General features: G+C 35.4%; 1 protein-coding gene and 1 long non-coding RNA gene across 2 annotated transcripts; both read left to right on the forward strand.

The window, feature by feature from the left end:
• The first annotated feature begins 916 nt into the window (after window positions 1–916).
• LOC115925274 (ankyrin repeat domain-containing protein 50-like) lies at window positions 917–4,732 on the forward strand. Its single transcript, XM_030988933.1, has 2 exons — window positions 917–2,732; window positions 4,500–4,732. The coding sequence occupies exons 1-2, from the start codon at window positions 917–919 to the stop codon at window positions 4,730–4,732; spliced, it is 2,049 nt and encodes a 682-aa protein (XP_030844793.1).
• Window positions 4,733–12,196: 7,464 nt separating this feature from the next.
• Window positions 12,197–14,078, forward strand: LOC105445498. The gene is made up of 3 exons (XR_004064649.1): window positions 12,197–12,312; window positions 13,274–13,344; window positions 14,048–14,078. It is a non-coding gene; the product is annotated as an uncharacterized LOC105445498 (long non-coding RNA).
• The last annotated feature ends 6,417 nt before the right edge of the window (window positions 14,079–20,495 follow it).

The following is a 20,495-nucleotide window of genomic DNA, read 5'->3' on the forward strand; positions in this document are numbered from 1 at the left end:
TACAACGCCGCTACAAATTTCAAAACCACTGTGAATGGGGTATTATACACACAGTTTGACGCGATTTCAGTTCGTTTGTATGTTGACGCATTATGGGCAAATGGAAAATTTGTATGCGATCAAGTGTGTAAGTTCAATAGATATTATGCCAATAAATAACGCTGCGACTATTTGGTTTCGGCTCATTCTAATTGGTCAACTATGCATTTATTCCCTTTTCAGGTAAAATTGCATTACATTGCAGCAAAGCTTAGGTCAAGTCACGGTGACGTACTATCATGATGACGTGCGACAAAACAACGCCCGTTTCTCACAAAAGGATACGCCATTTTCTCCATGACTGTTCAATCAGTTAGTTTGATCCGGAAACTGTAAGCACACACAAATGAATTATTTAGTCCTTGCCTTTGAGTAATGTACCATCAAGCACAAGTTAAATTCTTCGGATAAAAAGCAAGGAGCTAAATTTTAAGAAAAACTTTTAGCATTCAATTGTGGAACAATTTTATCAACGGATTTGTGAACAGAATGGACAATCTACCATTTCATTTAAAAACAACAGACCTTTGATGTTATATTTGGATGGTCCGGAGCACGTTGGCTTATGTGAAGGAAATCAGACGAATAAAGTGGTGATATCAAACTTGTTCCGAGACGGATTCTTGAATAATATAATAGGAATTATGCAAATTAGAACCATTTCTCTTTCGTAGTTTACAATGCAAAATCATTAGTAGGCTTCGAATAGTTTAAACCTGGAGGGTAACAGAAAATGTATCAACCTGTAGAGCGGTAACCTCATTAACGTGTTTCAGTAGTCTCTTCTCGGAACGATTCACAGAACGCAAAGGCGACTTTGACAAACACGAAATATTAGGTCTAGAACAAAGAAAATATCCATAATGATTTGTAAAACATGGCTGAAAGAGCAGCAAATGAGCCTGCTGGGTCCGATAAAGCCCTTCTCAGGGCAGCTTTAAATGGCCATTTCGATTTAGTTCGGTATCTCGTTGGTCAAGGAGCATACATTGAAACTTGTGATATTCATGGTCAGACATCTCTTCACTATGCATCAAACAACGGTCATGTTGATGTAGTTAAGTTTCTCATTGGTCAAAGAGCACGGATTGATAAGCCTTCTAAACGTGGTGCAACGGCTCTTCTTTTTGCATCAGGTGTAGGCGATCGTGACATAGTTGAGTACCTCGTTGGACAGGGAGCACAAATTGACACTTGTGATATTGATGGTCAGACACCTCTTCACTCTTCATCACGCAATGGTCATCTCGATGTAGTTAAGTTTCTCATTGGTCAAGGAGCACGGATTGATAAGCCTACTAAAAGTGATGAAACGGCTCTTCTTTTTGCATCAGGTGTAGGTCATCGTGACGTAGTTGAGTACCTCGTTGGTCAAGGAGCACAGGTTGAGAGAGGTACTAATAATGGTTTTACACCACTTCATGCTGCATCAACAAAGGGTCATCTTGACTTAGTTGCGTACCTCGTTGGTCGAGGAGCACAGGTTGAGAGGGGTGACAATACTGGTTGGACACCGCTTCTTCGTGCATCACAAGGAGGTCATCTTGATGTAGTTCAGTACCTCCTTGGTCAAGCAGCACAGGTTGAGATAGGTGATAATACTGGTTGGACACCACTTCATGCTGCATCAAACAACGGTCATGTTGATGTAGTTCAGTACCTCGTTAGTCAAGGAGCACAGGTAGAGAGGGGTGATAATAATGGTTTGACACCACTTCAAGATGCATCACACAAAGGTCATCGTGACATAGTTGAGTACCTCGTTGGACAGGGAGCACAAATTGACACTTGTGATATTCATGGTCAGACATCTCTTCACTATGCATCAATAAAGGGTCATCTCGATGTAGTTAAGTATCTCATTGGTCAAGGAGCACAGATTGATAAGCCTACTAAACTTGGTGCAACGGCTCTTCATTGTTCATCACACAATGGTCATCGTGACATAGTTGAGTACCTCGTTGGACAGGGAGCACAAATCGACACTTGTGATATTGATGGTCAGACACCTCTTCACTCTTCATCACGCAATGGTCATCTTGATGTAGTTAAGTATCTCATTGGTCAAGGAGCACAGATTGATAATCCTATTAAACTTGGTGCAACGGCTCTTCATTTTGCATCAGATGCAGGTCATCGTGACATAGTTGAGTACCTCGTTGGTCAAGGAGCACAGGTTGAGAGAGGTACTAATAATGGTTTTACACCACTTCATGCTGCATCAACAAAGGGTCATCTTGACTTAGTTGCGTACCTCGTTGGTCAAGGAGCACAGGTTGAGAGGGGCGACAATACTGGTTGGACACCGCTTCTTAGTGCATCACAAGGAGGTCATCTTGACGTAGTTAAGTACCTCGTTGGTCGAGGAGCACAGGTCAAGAGAGGTACTAATAATGGTTCGACTCCGCTTCAAGTTGCATCACGCGATGGTCAGCTTGATGTAGTTCAATACCTCGTTGGTCAAGGAGCACAGGTTGAGAGGGGCAATAATGACGGTTTGACTGCACTTCTTGCTGCGTCAAGCAATGGTCATATTGATGTAGTTAAGTACCTCGTTGGTCAAGGAGCACAGGTCGAGAGAGGTGCTAATAATGGCTTGACTCCACTTCTTGCTGCATTAAGCAATGGTCATCTTGATGTAGCTCAGTATCTCACGAGTAAACAAGCAAAGAGGAAAGAAGCATCACCTGAAGGTATGATTCCCATTTTAACCAGGATCACTGTTTCAAGCTGTTGTTGTTTTGTTGTTTGGTATTATCATGTAAACAAAGTGATGTATTTATAGGGAAAGAATTGTATAGGGACATACCTGTCATAATACCTTTACTTTTAAGTTGTTTTTATCCTTTACGTTTTGTTTAAAGGTATATGTACATTTCTACATATAAATCTATACGATGTAATTTTGTTCTTCTTCAATCTTTTTACTAATTAACTGTTTACCCCGACTAACCCAGATTGCTGATCCAGATTTTCCAGATTTTCTTGATCCTATATCTGAACGAACTGTATACAAAATGAATTATATATTGCCGTTTGGTCCAATGCCACTTGGTCAAATAGCCAGTTCATCCCACTTCATTTAGTCTACACCCAGTTTACATGAGTAAACCCTATATATACCCGCTATCCATGACCAATCAACGTTTCAGTCAATCATCATGCCAGTCAATTTACCGGCATGGCCAATAGCCACTTGTCTGTAACAAACTGGTAGAATTGCTGCTTCATCCAATGCATGTACAATTTTGGCTCATTTTGGTCCCATAAACATTTGGTCATTTATAATTTGGTCCAATTGCCTTTTTATCTAATATCTATCTAAACCAAAATAGTCCAGTTTCAGTTTGGTCCAAGCATCATATTGAGTCCGTCATATTTCGTCTAATAACCATATGGTCTACTCATCATTTGGCCATTAATCATAGTTTGTATAATTGCCAATAGGTCTATTTCCCAGTTTTGTCCATTACTGTTAGTCCTTTGTATGGAGTTAAAGACAGTGAACTTACTTGGATTAAATCGTATTTATCCGGAAGAACCTAACGTACATCTGTCAAAGGGACCTTGTCTGACATTACTAATATCAGAACTGGCATTCTGCAAGGCTCGATCATCGGGCCCCTTCTGTTTTCGGTAATGGTAAATGATTTACCAGGGATTGTTGAAAAGTGCCACATTATGATGTACGCCGACGATACAATATTGTACTACAGTGGGAAAGATATTAAAGACACTGAATCTGTACTGAATAAGGAGCTTGAGATAGTCAATAAATGGCTGACACAAAATCATCTCAGGTTGAATTTATCAAAAACTCAATATATGGTTTTTGGCTCCCATAGGAAACTGACAAATTGTGATGATATAAATCTCGCTGTTGACAACCATGAGCTGGAAAGAGTAAACACCTATAAATATATTGGGGTTTGGATGGATGAGACATTAACCTGGCAAAAACATATTGAAGAAACAATAAAACAAAAAAATTGGTTCCCGACTTGCACTCTTTGGTAGACTCCGAAAATACCTCACGGTTGACAGCTCTAAAGTCTTAGCTATCTCACTTATATTACCTCACTTTGACTACTGTAGCAATTCATGGTCCACATGTGCACAATATTTGAAAGACGGTTTAATAAGACAACACAAGAAAACGGCCCGGTTGATCTTAAAAGTAAATTATTCTACTCCCATTGAACAGGCATATAACAAATTAAAATGGGTTTCAATTGAAGAAAGGTGGCAATTTCATAAATGCGAAACAGTGCACAGTGTACTCCGCGGGGAAACACCAGTTTACCTCATTGAACTTTTTGTATGCTGGGCCTTGTTTCATAAAACTTGTTATCAATAACAAATTCTAACCTTCTATGACAATATTGCTCTCAGCCAATCAAATGCGGTCTTGAGTAGTGTCGTGACTGCTGAGTATTTTCTATTCTCACTTTGATTTAAAGTCTCTGATGCAAGGTCGTCTGTTCCTCAACCGTTCTTCAATCTTAAAACAATTATGATGGCGGACCTCACTATTAAGGACTCCAGTGGGGGAAAACATGCCTTCCATAAGAAGAAAGCAAGGAAACTGGAAGGCTGTCATTTGGGTGGAGGCTCTTTTGGGGAGGTCTACAAGGCTACTCATGCAGTACATGGTGATGTAGCTGTGAAGCTTGCTAAACCTGGTAAAGAGTAAGTAAAAAGAATCGTTTAATGATATATTGACACATAGAAGAAAAACATTATATTTTTGAGTAAACTGCTGGAACGGGTTGCTTTCTCACAACTGGCTGCATATTTATGAGATAATGAATTGTTTTAACCATGTCAATCTGCCTACAGGACTGGTCATAGTGTGGAAACACTACTTGCCAACTTAACTGATACTGTTTTAAGAGAACTGGATTGCGGTAATATTACTGCTCTTATTATGTTAGATATGAGCTCAGCTTCCGATACAGTATATTACTCTATCCTGACTCGAAGGCTGAAATCATTTGGTATCAAGGGTACCGTCCTTAAATGGTTTATATTATATCTCTCTGAACGATCTCAGTATGTAGAGAATGGGAATTCTACCTCTGGTAAAACTACTATGAAGTATGGTGTACCGCAGGGTTCGGTAGAAGGACCACTGCTCTTTTCTCTTTATATGCAACCAATCAGCAAGATATTTCACAAACATTGTATTAATGACCATTGTTACACAGATGACATCCAAATTTATCGTTCTTTTAAACCTACAATGTTTTCACTGTCATCAGCTGTTTCAAAACTTGAAACTTGTCTTGAAGAACTCAAATCCTGGCTAATATATAATGGCCTTAAGCTAAATAAATCTTAGTTGTTATTATTAGGTTCAAACCACATGTTACGGAAGGTGGACTATCAATCGTGTCATCTCCATATTGGAAAAAACTTGTATCACTCCATGAAAAACAGCTCGTAATTTGCCTTTTAGTGGGTGTAATATTTGATCAGGAAATGTCCTTTCGTAGTCATATAACACTGATCACACTGCCTGTGCAAACAGTCTGCCCCGCGAACACACACACACAATAGCAGTCAGTTGGTAGAAATAGCAATTTTTGTAAATGTATTTAAACAAAATAAACAATATTTTAAATTTTTTATTTCACATATATTTCAAGCATACCTTTAACTACAATTTTGTGTAGTTTCATTGTTATAGGCATGTGGGAAATATGTTAATTATTGAATTAGAATATTGTCTTTTCAGCCATGTGTGGCATGGCCCGCTGATCGCCCATTGACTCGCGCAGCTCATTCTGCGTGGTGAAAATGCACCTCAATGTATAAAACTCCCCTACAAAAATGCAATATCCTCATGTGTTTCACTCATTGAATTAATTTGTTATTTACACTCAAGGTAGCCACAACTAAATTGAGGTCACCAAAAATGGTGGTACTCTGAAATTCAGTTCCTGTGGAATGTTATGGCCTGTTGAATCGTTTCTCGAAAAATCGTCATGAATCCTTAAATCCGACATTTTTAAAATAAGCAAATATACTGTGATGTAGCTGAAAGTCCATTATTTTTTATCATATGATCGGTTTTTCTGAATAAGTTGTGAAACATATAAGGAAATAGCTGTAACGGTGATCCAAGTAATTTCCATCGCCATATTGTATTGGCATTGCAAAAATATTTGGAATTTAAGGTCAATATTTGGTGTAAATATGATCTATGAATATATGATTTAAAAATGCCCCAAAAAAGAACAGTTTGACTTTCCTAATTTGCATAATGAGTGCGCGAATAAATAATTATCTGAAATGACCTAATTTGCATATTTGATGAATATTTATAATTTTTTTTTTATTTCAAATAAAATATATTTCCATATATGTCTGATATATATATATATAGGTTTCACTCATGTATCATGTTCGGTTTTGATATGATTACATATGCGCATATTAATTTAGGCGGACTTAGTTATTTTCACAACTTTTTTATATCTGCAGATTCGCAAAAATGGCAAAAATGACTTATTTTGTGGGATTCTGTTTTCAAAACGGTAATAGATATATTAATTTTCTTTTTTGTATTTTTTACCACAAAGATGATATTTATGTGTCTGATAATTTAATCTATTATTTGTGTCCAGGAAAGTGATGAATTAAGTTGTCAACTTTGTCGAATTATGCCATTTTTGCCAACTTGACCATTTCTGGCAGGTTTTTCGGTAATTTTGAGATATCAAAAAAATGGTATAAAATCGCAACGCATTAACCGATTTCAAATCTGTTTTTTGAAGCTTTCATAAAGCTTGATCATTTGCAACCATCAAATAACATGTGTTTGATGTAATTATTTTTGATGTGCTATACCTCATAACACGTGTTCAACAGAGTGTAAGTTGCCAATTACGTAATCTAAGTTTCATAAGAAAGTGTTCATCTAAACCTGCGGCTGAGATCTTGATTCATGCTTTAATTTCTTCTCGTTTAGATTTTGCAAATTCATTGTTCTGTAACCTTCCAAAAAAATATGTCACCAAACTTCAACGACTTCAAAATTCTGCAGCCCGCTTATTAACATTCACTACAAAATATTATTCCATTTCACCAGTTCTCCGTACTCTCCATTGGTTGCCAGTAGACAAAATGATTATTTTTTAAAATTATGTTACTAGTTCATCATTCCGTTTACTCTCTTTCTTCCCCTACATACCTGAGCAACTCAGTTAAAAAAAAACCACACGAAGTCTTCGCTCCTCATAAGACACGCTATTACTTAATACTCCCACTATAAAACATGCTTGGAGCGAACGGGCTCTCTCAGCCATGGGTCCAAAACTCTGGAATAAGCCCCCTCTACAATTACGTCAACTGTCGTCAACAGAAACATTCAAATTACAACTGAAAACTTATTTGTTTATTTCGTTGTAATTATTGCAATATTCTAATTTACTATGTCTAGGAGAACTTCGATTTTTGTTTTTCGATGTATTGTTTTTTCTTTCTTATGTCTGTTACATGTACTTTTCTCTAAGCGCCATGAGCACCGAAAGGTGGACCTGTGCGGTATACAAGTATCCACTATTATTATTATTATTAATATCTGGGTCCCACAGTTAACATACCCTTAACATACCTCTTAATCAGTATTTTGAAAACTATGTCCGGGGTATGTTATTCTTTTTTAGGTTATGCCCCTGACATGCCCATTTTTCATTCATTCTCCAATGAGACTCAGATCTCTCAGCCAATCATGTTTCATGTTAAGTCCATGCATGCGGCTTGCATAAGGTTATGTGTATGCAGACTGCATCTTTCCCATACAAAACTCTCTTATCATAGTTTCGGATTTTACATTGTTTTCTGAATATTGGTTATGTTAACTAACATATTTTTCACATAATGGTTTTATATGATTTTACATTCCGTTGTGCATTGCCAATTTAAAGATTTTGAAGTTCATAATTTCTTTTAAAAATTTAAGAACCACATCTCATCCAGCAGAGATGTAGTCATAACAAAAAGTGTATGGAATATATCAGGCATATCTTAAGGTATTGAACTCGACAATAATGTACAGTCCTCTGCCTAAAAACAAAGGGACCTCGTAACTCGAGTTTCATAGCCATATCTCTGAACATAGCACACTCTGGGTAAAACGAGCTTTGACTGCAAATATGGGGACAGGATCATGATAATCACATGCTTCTTGTTAATTTCAGTTTGAAGTGAAAGATGAATATTGGAACTTGTAACATACAAAAATGTCATAATTGGCTTAGATCTGTTCCCTATGTCACAAAATATGATTGCACTAGCAGACTAAGAAGTTTGTTTCAGCTTATGACCATATTTAGATCTTCTAAGAAAAAAATCTTCATTCCTCGTGGTAAGATATCATTTTCTTTGATCAATGTTTTTCTCAGTATCCTATATAGAGATCAAGTGAAGATGTACAAGAATGAGGCTCGAAAGCACGAGAATTCCCTCATATGTGAGCACATTGTCCCCATCAAAGGGTTTGTGGAGTGTGAAGATGATGCATGTAACTGTGGCCTTATTGGTATCGTCATGAAATACATGGAGAATGGATCTCTTTGGGACTTCCGCACTACTAAATGGCAACAGCACCCCGACCTCTTGCCTCTGACCAACAGGATGGTCTATGAAATGTCGTCTGGAATGCAATTTCTCCACTCAAAAGATATCATTCACCGGGATCTCAAGCTGGAGAACGTTCTAGTAGATGGTGATCTTCATGTCAAGGTAACATTCTTCACCTGTCATCTATGCAGCGTTTCATGAAACCATCATAAGTACTTAAGATATCACATTAACACTTGTATTGTACTTTACACACATTTCAGTGGGATGTCGGTTAACTTGTACTCATAACAGTTTCATGAAACAATGCCCTGCTATTTATTTCAATTGTCACCATATAAGTTTGAGTTTGAGTATCTCATTATTTTCGTCTGAGAAGATTGAAATAGAAGAAATCTGACAAACTGCTTTTTCAGGATTACGGTACTTAAACATATTTCTTGGCTGTTATTGACTGCATTCTATATAGATAGGCATGATATAATGTCTTTAGTTCCATGCCTTTAATGAATTTTGTCTTGCTGCAAATTAAACTATCTTCATTGATTGTGATTCAGGTGCAGATTAGCGATACATATTCTCAGATTGCTCACACGATCCCTGCGACATGAATTATCCAAACATTTCACTTGATTATGACCTTGTACTGACAAGGTCTCCAGGAGGAACTGAGGGACCCTAAAATGTTTGATGGTGTCCTTGCCTGGCCCTTGTACCTACATTAGATTTGTCACTAAAACTACCAAAAAAAAAAGGGAATATTCAATTAATTTTCTTCTTTTTTAGATATTGATTTGTGAACTGAAAAGTACTTTATTATATTTGAAAGATAGGCTAGTTTAATATCACACATCATAATGGAGCTTGCAGCTGAACTTATTATTGGAAGATGGAGAAGCATCTAAGATTCCCAAGAATTCTCCTTCAAGAAATCAAACAAAGATCTCATGAACTTTCCTGTCAAACAAGATAGTTATTACCTTCACTATTCGGGACACATCAATCTAGAATAGTGTGATATTAATCTGAAAGTGTTCTCTCTCTCTCTGTTGATGACATGTACAGATTGCAGATCTTGGCCTTGCAACCAATCTCCAAACTTCATTTGGTGATAGATGTTGTGGCACGCACAGTCACAAGCCACCAGAAGCTTTTAGAACAGACATACCCAACTCAATTATGATTGGTACTCCAAAGTATGATGTCTACAGGTAAGAAAATATAATTCATATAAACAATCCTCAGAAGTCCATTAAATCAAAGAATTTAGCGGTGGTGATATACCCAATCAATGTATATTCCAATTCTTGAATGAGTTTTTGAAAGAATTCTGGGTATACTTTAATCGTCCAACACATTCAGGTATTTGAGGGGGATAGTTATCCAGGTTATAATAACTGCAGGTCATTTCATAAAAGATTGTTATGATTTATTTTGGTATGAACCATTTTTTGTATTGTTATAAAGGTTTTTATTGTTTAACCCTGCTTTTATTATTTCATTATGGTGAAAATGTTACTTCAGCATCAATTTTGCCACCTCGCTGCCCAAATTGGAATATTTTAATATCCTTGGTTGTTATTGAACAGTAGAGTTTTGAATTTTGAACATCAATATATGGGTTTAGTACATGTAGTTTTCTATTGGCTTCTTCATCAAACCTTCATTCATTCATTCCTTTATTTTGGATCATCATATGTTTTCTTCCTTTCTTCTCCTTTCTCTTTTTTCTTCATTTTTGCGGCCCTTTAAGTGCCATCTGGGGCACATGTCTCCTCTGCCGCCCCCACAGAAAAGCCTCTGAGAAAGACACTCATAACGAGGCCTTTAATTTCATAAATATTTTTTTTGGATCGGATGTAAAACTACTGGTTAAATATGATAAAATTGAAGTTGTTGAATACAAAGAATGTGTGAAAGCTTCCTCTGCCAGAGTACTGATGAATAGGGCAAGCTAACATTCCCTTAACAACAGTATGTGCATAATTCATCAAGGCTCATGTTAAATGGTTTGAAGACTAAAAATATTTTGAATTGAAACATCCCTGCAGACCGATAGTCCATAAGATTGACAATTTGGTTTAGTTAAAACCCTAGAAAATGTTTGAAGAAGTAAGACAATAATAACACATTAAACAAATAATTGCATACAACAAATTATAACACACATGTCTAGTGGGGCATTTTAAACTTTTAAACATTTTGAAGGAAGAACAAGGGCAATTTTAAACGCATACTTTTAATTTTCCAAACCTGATTGTTATAGTTCCCTAATTCTTTTAATTTAGGATAACAATGTCTTTTTTAAACTCTGTATATGAAAATGATTCAACTTCATCAAGTTTGTCAGGACCAATTAAATTTTGTATTTCCATGAATAATTATTTTTTTAAATGCTTAGTAGTTACAGAAACATGAAGTAAACATGGAGAAAGGTGTATTTCACTGTAATTAACCCAACTAATGAATACAGTCCAGATATTAGTACCTTTCTGTTCAATATCTGCTTTTAGTCTTTTTTGGTATAAACTTGAGTGTAACAAATGTCCATGTTTCTTTTTCTCCATGCATTAACCCACAGCTTTGCGATGACTCTCTATGAACTTCTGACAGGTATTCACCCATACTCTGGTGAGTTTTTGCTTCCTTTTTTGATAGCATTACTTATTCAGGACTCCTCAATCCTCCCCCTCTCTCTCTCATGTTGCACCCGCAGGCCTAATGTTTAGCATTGCTTAGATTTGGAAGTTTCTTTGTTTACCTGACTGATACAAAAAGCGCAACTTGGTGACTTTTAATCCTCTCTGAATGACATGGTAATGACGTGTAATGTCTTACCAAAGAGCACTGGTCACGTGAATTCACATGGTTTAGAACTTGGGTCCTTCTATATAGTTATGAGATAACTGTTCTACTACTGAGCCATCTCTGATCCTTAAATTGGCGTGAATTTGTATCTAAAGATGAAGTTGAGTTCTGGTCATGCGATTGCATTGTGAAAGAAACAGTGTGGAATCGACCAGAAAAGGTTGATCATCTAGCATATAAGAATGTGTGTGTATTGCAAGGTTCTGGAATCATCAAAATTGTAAGAAATTTGGCCAAGTCTTGGTAAAGTTACAAACACTGTACACAGAAATATGTATATGGGACTACACGAACACGTGGCGTAAAAATCCTACCCGGATTTGTACGATGTTACATGACATATTTGTAATATGAAGGCATTTGAAGATCCATGCTTTTCAGGGAACATATCTTATTTGATGTTCTTCTACACTTTCATAATAAGAATGATAACGCTCACAAATTTTTTGTTCACCTCTTCCAAGAACTCAACCTTCTATTTAACTTGATTATAAATCAGCTTATGACTACAAAATGATGTTATACAGAGGCTTTAGCCTCAATTTGCTAATGCTCATAGATTTTTGTTTGAGTGCACTAACATTTGACTGTAAGTATTACTCATTCATTTGTATTGCTAATTTAATTAATTTCCCTGTATTATGTTCTATAATTTGTTTGTATATCATGCAGACAGAGATTCTGCCATGATAAGGATCTTTAAATTAACCAACCAACATCCCTGTCTGGAACCAGTTCCCCAAAACACTCCTGAAGCTCTGATTAAAGTTATGAGAGATTCATGGAGCTATGAAGCAAGTGATCGTCCAGATTTCATAGGTTTGTTCATACTTGATTGACCTTAAAGGCAGTGTATTCTACTGATACTACTTCAGATTGACGTGTACTGCCATCTGCTGCTCACAATGTCCCGGTGCTTTGAATGACATGTTCCACAGTGCATCACCATCTACATGATAATGCTTGGGTACAGGGCCGGAAATCGTTTTATGCGTACGCCGTCGCCGAAATATTGCGCAATTGAAAATACGTAGTGGTAGCGATGTCAGTAAAATACCCTGCCTTAATATCAGTGTTGACCTTAAAAGTATAATCGTGTAAATAAAACTGCGAAGTTCTTTTTTTGTTATAATTATACATTGCCATGACTGTAGTAGGATACAGTCGTTTGTCCTTTTTATTGTCTTATAAAATGTATTCGAATATAACAATCTTGAGAGGAAATTTTATGAACAGAAATGGGAAAAAGGTGTGTTTTTAAAGCAGTAAGGCATTTTCTTTTTCTTTTAAGAGGGAGGTATATTGACAGTGAGATTGGTGAAAAGTATATATTATCTTTGAATTCTCAGATAAGGACTTCCAAATCGAATGTCCATCTATAGATAGTTGCATGAGGGTGATTAGGTTAACTTATTAAGGATGGTTGTTATCTGGGGGTAATTTCTCTTGAGGACAATTCTCCTAGGAGGTCATTTTTCATGTTGTACGTATCCCGAGGGGTATAAATACCTAGGAAGTAGAAATCCATGTTGTAAATGTCTAGGGAAGACTAGAGAATAGTAGTTCTCTTATGGGTGTGTTTTCTAGGAGCAGTTGTCCTGATGATAACAAATACTTCCCTTACAGTTGAGCTTGAATTGCCCATTTGCTCTCAATTACAGGGTATGGTTAGTAAAAAAAATGAGTCATGATAAGGTCTTAATTAGGTCTAGGTTAAATTTGATGCGCGTTATTGCTAACCATTCAAAAGTGGGTTGTTGTTCTTGTTTTTTCTAATCAGAAATTACAGATAGGGTAAAGAATCTTGGTATTGAACCAACTTATGCATCACTTGGACTCTATTTCGGAAAGGTTAGTTTGTTAGTTATTGTGTCACTATTTTTTGTTCTTGTATTTTAGGTGAAGCAAAGTTATTGTTACTAGTTATTGGGATACAGTCGTTTGACATTTGTATTGTCTTATAAAATGTATTAGAAAATCTTGAGGGGAAATTCTATTTAAAAAGGGGGAAATGTGTGATTTTAAAGCAGTAAGGCATTTTTTTTTCTTTTAAGAGGGAGGTACATGTATATTGACAGTGAGATTGGTTAAAAGTATATATTATCTTTGAATTCTCAGATAAGGACTTCTAAATCGAATGTCCACACATAGATAGTTGCATGAGGGTGATTAGCTTAACTTATTAAAGATCGTTGTTATCTGGGGGTAATTTCTCTTGAGGATAATTATCCCAGGAGGTTATTTTCCATGTTGTACGTATTATGAGGGGTATCATACCCTTGGAAGTAGATTTCCATGTTGTACATGTCCAGGGAAGTCTAAAAGGATAGTAATTCTCTTATGGGTGTGTTTTCCAGGAGCAGTTGTCCTGATGATAACAAATACTTCCCTTACAGTTGAGCTTGAATTGCCCTTTTGCTCTCAAGTACAGGGTATGGTTTGTAAAAAAAAATAAGTCACGATAAGGTCTTGATTAGGTCTAGGTTCAAATTGATGTGCTTTATCGCTAATCATTCAAAAGTGAACAGTTCTTTTTATATTATATTTAAATCAGAAATTACAGATAGGGTAGATATACCTGGCATATATATATTTCATGACTCACTTGGACTCTATTTCGTAAAGGTTAGTTTGTTTGTTATTGTGTCACTATTTTTTGGTAGGTGTACCGTATGTGAAGCAAAGTTAATTTTTACGAATTATTGGAGGTCAATCTAAAAATATCAAGTAATCATTATCTGATGTATTGTTTTACAGCTAATACTGAATACATGTAAATATGTGTGAATAACAAAATGCATTGAGAAAGATTTCAGGAAATCTGCATATTATTTCCACTGAACATCAAATATTATTTGTTTTACATAGGCCTGTTGACGAACTGTTCCATCTTAATTTTGATTTGCTTTATCTCCGTGTTCATTTGTAGAATTTGAAATATTGCGTCATCCAGTGGCTTGTGCAAATACAAAAATGTTTTCATGCACAAATTTGAATCACACATTGTTTTTTAAAATTCGGAGATGTAGCTACAGTGTTTTTATTTTATCTCAAAATGTCAATAATTTAGCGAAAGTCTTCCAAGAAAGAAGGAGATACACAGACAGTGAATCCGTAGGAAGAGGAATACAAAACTTAACTGTACAGGACCAAGCCTCAGCCAGACACCTGAGTAACACCATGACAGCAGTACATGATACTCAACCTATGATTTACATTGAATCTGTGAGAAGAAGGATGGAAGTTAAACCGTTTATGATCACACCCCTGTCGAGCAGAGTGACGTCAGTTCAGCAATACACGGAAACAGTGACACAAAATCAGGTGGAAGTTCATGAAAGTCAGCCCCCCCTCTCTCTCTCTCTCTCTCTCTCTCTTTCTCTTTCTATCTGCCTCCCTTTTACTTTGTGTTGCACAACGCAGTATATGGTCGTCATCGTGTAGTTCAGTATCTCAAGAGTGAACAAGCACAGAGAAGGGAATGGAATGTACGGTTCTAATAATATTGAAATCGGATTTTTTTTTTTTTTAAGTGCTTAAAAGTAAAAAATCAATAATCGACTGATTTATTTCATTTAATGATGAATTAACTTGACATAGTTGTAACACGATCGTAACAACTAGAAATCATGCTCGGATTACGTAATACGTCATTTTAATGTTTACATATTTCTAGAGGTGATGAACGAGGCTATTGAACTTGTCTGAAAATGGCAGTCTCTCGCGTTCACAGATAACTAATATTGAAAACTATAATTCAAAATGTGTGTTTATCTGTTTGTGTTTAAAATTACTTTGTTTATAATTGGAAACATATTTTTAATGTAATATTCGATTATTTTGCATTGCATTAGTTAGTGACCGCATATATTTTATTTAAACAAACAAACAAAGAAATTGATTTGTCAAAAGTAGTTGTGATCTTGTTTTTGTCTAGTATACAGACATTATCTCATATTAATTATTGATTGCCATTTTTATATACATGTATCTTATAAACGTTTTGTATGCGAATTTTAGATATTAATTTGCTTTAATGTCATACCTCCCTAATCTGTACATACAATTCATGTTCAGAATACATATGTGTATTGTTATGGTGTGAAAATAGAGGAATATTTTCTTTATTTTAACTATCCTTCACAAAGTATTGTATATGTATTTTTCTCGCCCCTAAATTGTACATACAAAATATTGATTTGAGAAGGGGGGGGGGAATAATATTTAATCAAAAAGTATACTTAATTTAAAAGGGGTGTTATAAGTTTGCGTCTTATCTTGACTATCTACATTGTATAAACACGCCTAAAGAGCATTGCGGTATATTTACAACTGTCAATACGGGGCTACATAATACCGTTTAAATGTAGACACATTTTATTTGCCTGTGAAAGCAAATGATCAACACAGTGCCTTATTAACATAGTATTGTAAATGTCTTATCTTCTGATGGAATTGTACATAGACCATGTAGACTATTCTAAAATGGTGTAGAAAGAAGATGTTAGTTATAGTCACATTATTATTTAGCTTTAAAGGGATTGGGTATCTTTTCTTTAGATTGTAAACACAATCCTGGATTTAGCTCATGCTGCAATCATTATTGTAAACCTTTAGGTCAGTCGGGAACCCCATTAGTTTACAAGCCGATCGCCTGTCTGATTATTAAGATATTTATGATTGGAAATCGAAATTTCCAAAAAATCATCTTTCTAACGGTTTTTAGAATAGTACAGTAAATTGGGGGAATGAGTATGGTAAAACCGGTCACTCAAAGATTTTTTTACTGTTTTGAGGCACTTCATGACCATTTTGAAGCGCAATTTAATGTTCCGGCTTCAATATTACACCATATCACAGACACTGATAACAAATATGACCATGCAACTCAGATTTAACATTGTTAAACGATACCTTTGAACTATTATTATTTTAGTTTGAAAGATAATTATTCTCGTTAGTTTCTATAGGTTTATATATTTACAGAACAATTTTATGAAAAACAAGTGATGAGTTTATTCCGTGTCCGTAATTCATAATTTCATTATGACATTTTGCTTTACATATCTAATCAGAGTTGATGTATATTTCTATGCAGCAATATCTAACAAATACATTGACATATGTATAGCGTGAGTCACAACAAGGAAACATGTATTCAATCCTGTAAATAACACGACCGCAACCAATTTAGAACATTCAAGTCAAATGCAATTTTAATACCCTATTGTGTGTCCCATGTAAATCATGTTCAGCTTACTTAATACATCATTGTCATGTTCGCACATTTCAATAGGTGACGCACAAGGCTATTGGAATTGCCTTGGGTTAATAATTCGTAGGTAGTTGTTATCGTATTAGGTATTAATGCAATCACAACAATAATCATAGCTTCAGTCGGCTATGCACAAGTTGCAGCCCGCCATCTTTTCTTTATTTTGATACCTGGATCAATGAAATCTCATGGACAGCTAAACAGTAGCAAGTCTCTTTTGACTCTGCCCAAGTTTTCAATGAAATAAATCCTCAACCCGATATTTATTTGAATTGTATTCATTCCAATTGAACGAACTCATATAATAATAATGAAAGTAACTTGGGCAAGGAATAAGGAATTTTATAAAGCTTATTAAAAAGAATAGTCACTAGAGGGCGATATTCAATTTGATGACAACATTTGTGGACAACTCTCCATGCCTTTTGTACATTAAATGTTATGTTTTTCCTTCTTTCTTGTGATTAAGATAATCTACTCCCATGAAAGCAAGGTATAGAATGCTAAATGATATGATACTTCACATGTTATGAAGTCGTATCAAAAACACAAATAAATACGAAGAAAACGAAAGAATTGTGAAATTTGATGTACAAAATGCATGGAGAGTTTACCAAAAAATGATGTCATCAAATTGAATATCGCCCTCTAGTGACTAGTCATTTCAAAAAGCTTTAGCTTCCTTATTCCTTGCCCGATTTTGTTCAGATTTTCACTGATTTTGTTAAAATATCTTAAACTTTACAATAAAAATGAAGGTTTTGGTTTTCTTTAAATACGATTGAAACAAGTATCTATATATCTATAATTATCAGTCTGGTGCTATTAGATTGTGGGTTAGTTCTCTTTCTATAATTAGGGATTTTAAGGAGTAAATTCTTATTCGTATCCAATGACAATGCTATACATCTTAATATAAGAATTCCTAAAAGTGTACATTATTAAAAAGATCATTTCATGGAAGTCAACATATGCTGCAAAAATAGATTATCAATTTTTTATATTTTATTATTCTGTTGTAAATAAATGAAATAGAGCGTTCTAAAATGGTATGAGTTTAATACAACAAAATAACGCTGGTATATCCCATTTCCTGAGAGGTGCCTTTCTTCCTAAAATAAAAGTTAATGATTGGAACTGAAATCCATCGACTCATCTTTTCTGTTATAATCACCGACAGTCTTGTGTGGTTGATGTACGAAGGAGACTAGAGCCTCGTACAAAATTAGAGAGCAAACATTGAAGAAGACTGAGTGTTTACATGTATTTACGAAAGAAGTTAGACAATTTCAGTAAGAGTTACCCTGAAGCCTACATAATTGCTTACATTATTTCATAATAGTCAATGTTTGATTATGGTGTGGAAACAAATGATAATGTGTGGTTTTATTCAAGTCATGCTTGCAGGTAATCAGAACATTTACAGTTTTATGCCCTAAAATCTCGTTCAAATGGATTTGTACATGCCATGTTCAATACAATGGTGCTCAGTAAAGCGTGCTATGGAATGCTGTGATAAATATATCACGTGATAGTACCCCGGCCCCTCGATACGTCACTGATGTCTTTCTAGTGTTCATGCATAACGATGACAATATTTTTCCTTTCATTCCTTTAAATTCATCCACAAAAGCACCCTAGGTTAAAGTTCAGACCACAAACCAGACAATTGACATCATTTTTACATACCCAACGAGATTACAACGACTGTTTATATTACAAAAGCGTATAGTAAGAATATGTCTTATGTCTGATTTCAATGCCCATTCAATACCATTATTTCAACAACTACAGTTTTTAAATATTTTTCAATTGAATCAATATTGTATATCACTCATGGCTTTTAAACTTAAACTGATAAACTGCCGATTAATCTTACCATTATGATGAAATGTAAAAAATCTGTTCATAATTATAATACTAGAAATCCCGATAACTATTTTATTGAAAAATGTCCATCAACAAATTCCTCATTTACTTTTAGACACACTGGCCCGAAAATATGGAATTCTCTCCCCAGAGATATCCGTGATACCGCTTTCTTAAACTCTTTTAAATCTAAAATCAAAAAATACTTCATCTGTTTTTAAATCTATAATAATATTTGCATGTTAATACGTCTCCTATGTTTTTTACATTGTTTTGTTATTGTTATATTTTGTATAGCCAATTGTTGGAACTTGTATATGTATCTTTTAATAACGGGGAGCTGCCTCGACAGAACCTTATAATTTTATTTGCAGTTTCCCCAATTCATTTCTATTACCGTTTAACTTTGTATAATTCCGGTATATTTGTAGACATGTTTCCATTTTGTGTGTGTTTTATGTTTTTAATAATGTATATAATCTGTATCTTATATGTTTTTTTTTATGGATTTGAATTGAAATAAAACTTGAACTTGAACTTGAACTTTCTTTCGATTGTTTTTCTTCTCTTCCATCAATAGATTGTAGTGTCTGAATTGATTACACTGGGTTTTACTTCAGCGGAGCAGTAAACTCCAAAATTTGGGCAATTTACAAAGAGAAAGCAAATTTGATCTCACTGTGGGGGTCCAAGGTTTATAATTTTCATGTCAATCTGACATATTAAGTGTCATCATTAAATTAATGTTAAGCGCAAGAGGGCATCCTGATTGTATTGTCTATGAATACAAATCCAACCTTCATTGTAAAGAACTTTCAGAGAAAGTAGAAAAATCAGGGAAGCAGACAATTAAAATTGGAATAAAATCGGGCAAAAACTAACAAACATATGACTTTTGGAAAGTTGTAATCAGTATACGTATCTGAGCTTCAAATTGTCTGAAATGGTAATGTCTCTGCTATGCAGTGCCAGACAATATTCTCATTTATTGCTAAACACATAATTACTGAAATTTAAATTCATCTCTCAAAATGTATGACTCGGGATGGTCTTTTCCCTTTAAAAGGACATATCATAATATACGATCTATAAGAGGCCTATATCTTGAGTAGAGACCCATGGGAAACGACGATTAGAACAAAAGCGAAATTAATGATAATTTTGTACACGACTAACGGAAGTATTGTTAGGCGAGGCGTCAAAAATATCGATACCAGCAGGCTGCCGCCTCACGTATTGGCGCATCGAGGCTGCAATTACGGCCGAAGCCTGGCTGGGGCAATTATTTTTCACTTATTAGCCCAGCCGGCTTGCGCCAGGCTGGGATCTGAGGCTCGGTTTCCATTCGAAAGGCGGCAGCCGGCGCATGCTTTTGTTCGGAGACCATTATGATGACATCATGAGTTAATTGAGGGTCCTACCGCCAGCGGTAGCCGGCTGAGCTAATTTAAAAAATGCAGCCAGGACGCACAAGTGCAGTTAGCTGCCGCTGGCTGGTATATTTATTTTTGACGCCTCGCCTTAATCCACTGACAACATTGCCAATTTGAGAATCGCATAGCTACACTGATCTCATTTTTTAAACACTAATAACTTTCCTATTATTAAGCTTATTGTTTGTAACTTTCGCAATTCTGTTTTTCTTATTTTGTGTCGCTTTCATACAAATGGACTAGTTACAAAACTAGGAATGCCCTAACTAATCGTGTGCATATGGTCATCCTAGAGGGGAAATTTTATTCCGATAGAACGCCTTGCTCTTCTGAAAAAGTATTATTTTTGAAAAATACAGAAATCTTTATTCATTACAATGAATTCCACCTTTACGTGGAGGTGTTGTGGTCGAGTGGATACGTCG

The sequence above is a fragment of the Strongylocentrotus purpuratus genome, unplaced genomic scaffold, assembly GCF_000002235.5.
Source record: "Strongylocentrotus purpuratus isolate Spur 01 unplaced genomic scaffold, Spur_5.0 spur5_scaffold_18, whole genome shotgun sequence".
Taxonomy (NCBI): Eukaryota; Metazoa; Echinodermata; class Echinoidea; order Camarodonta; family Strongylocentrotidae; genus Strongylocentrotus; species Strongylocentrotus purpuratus.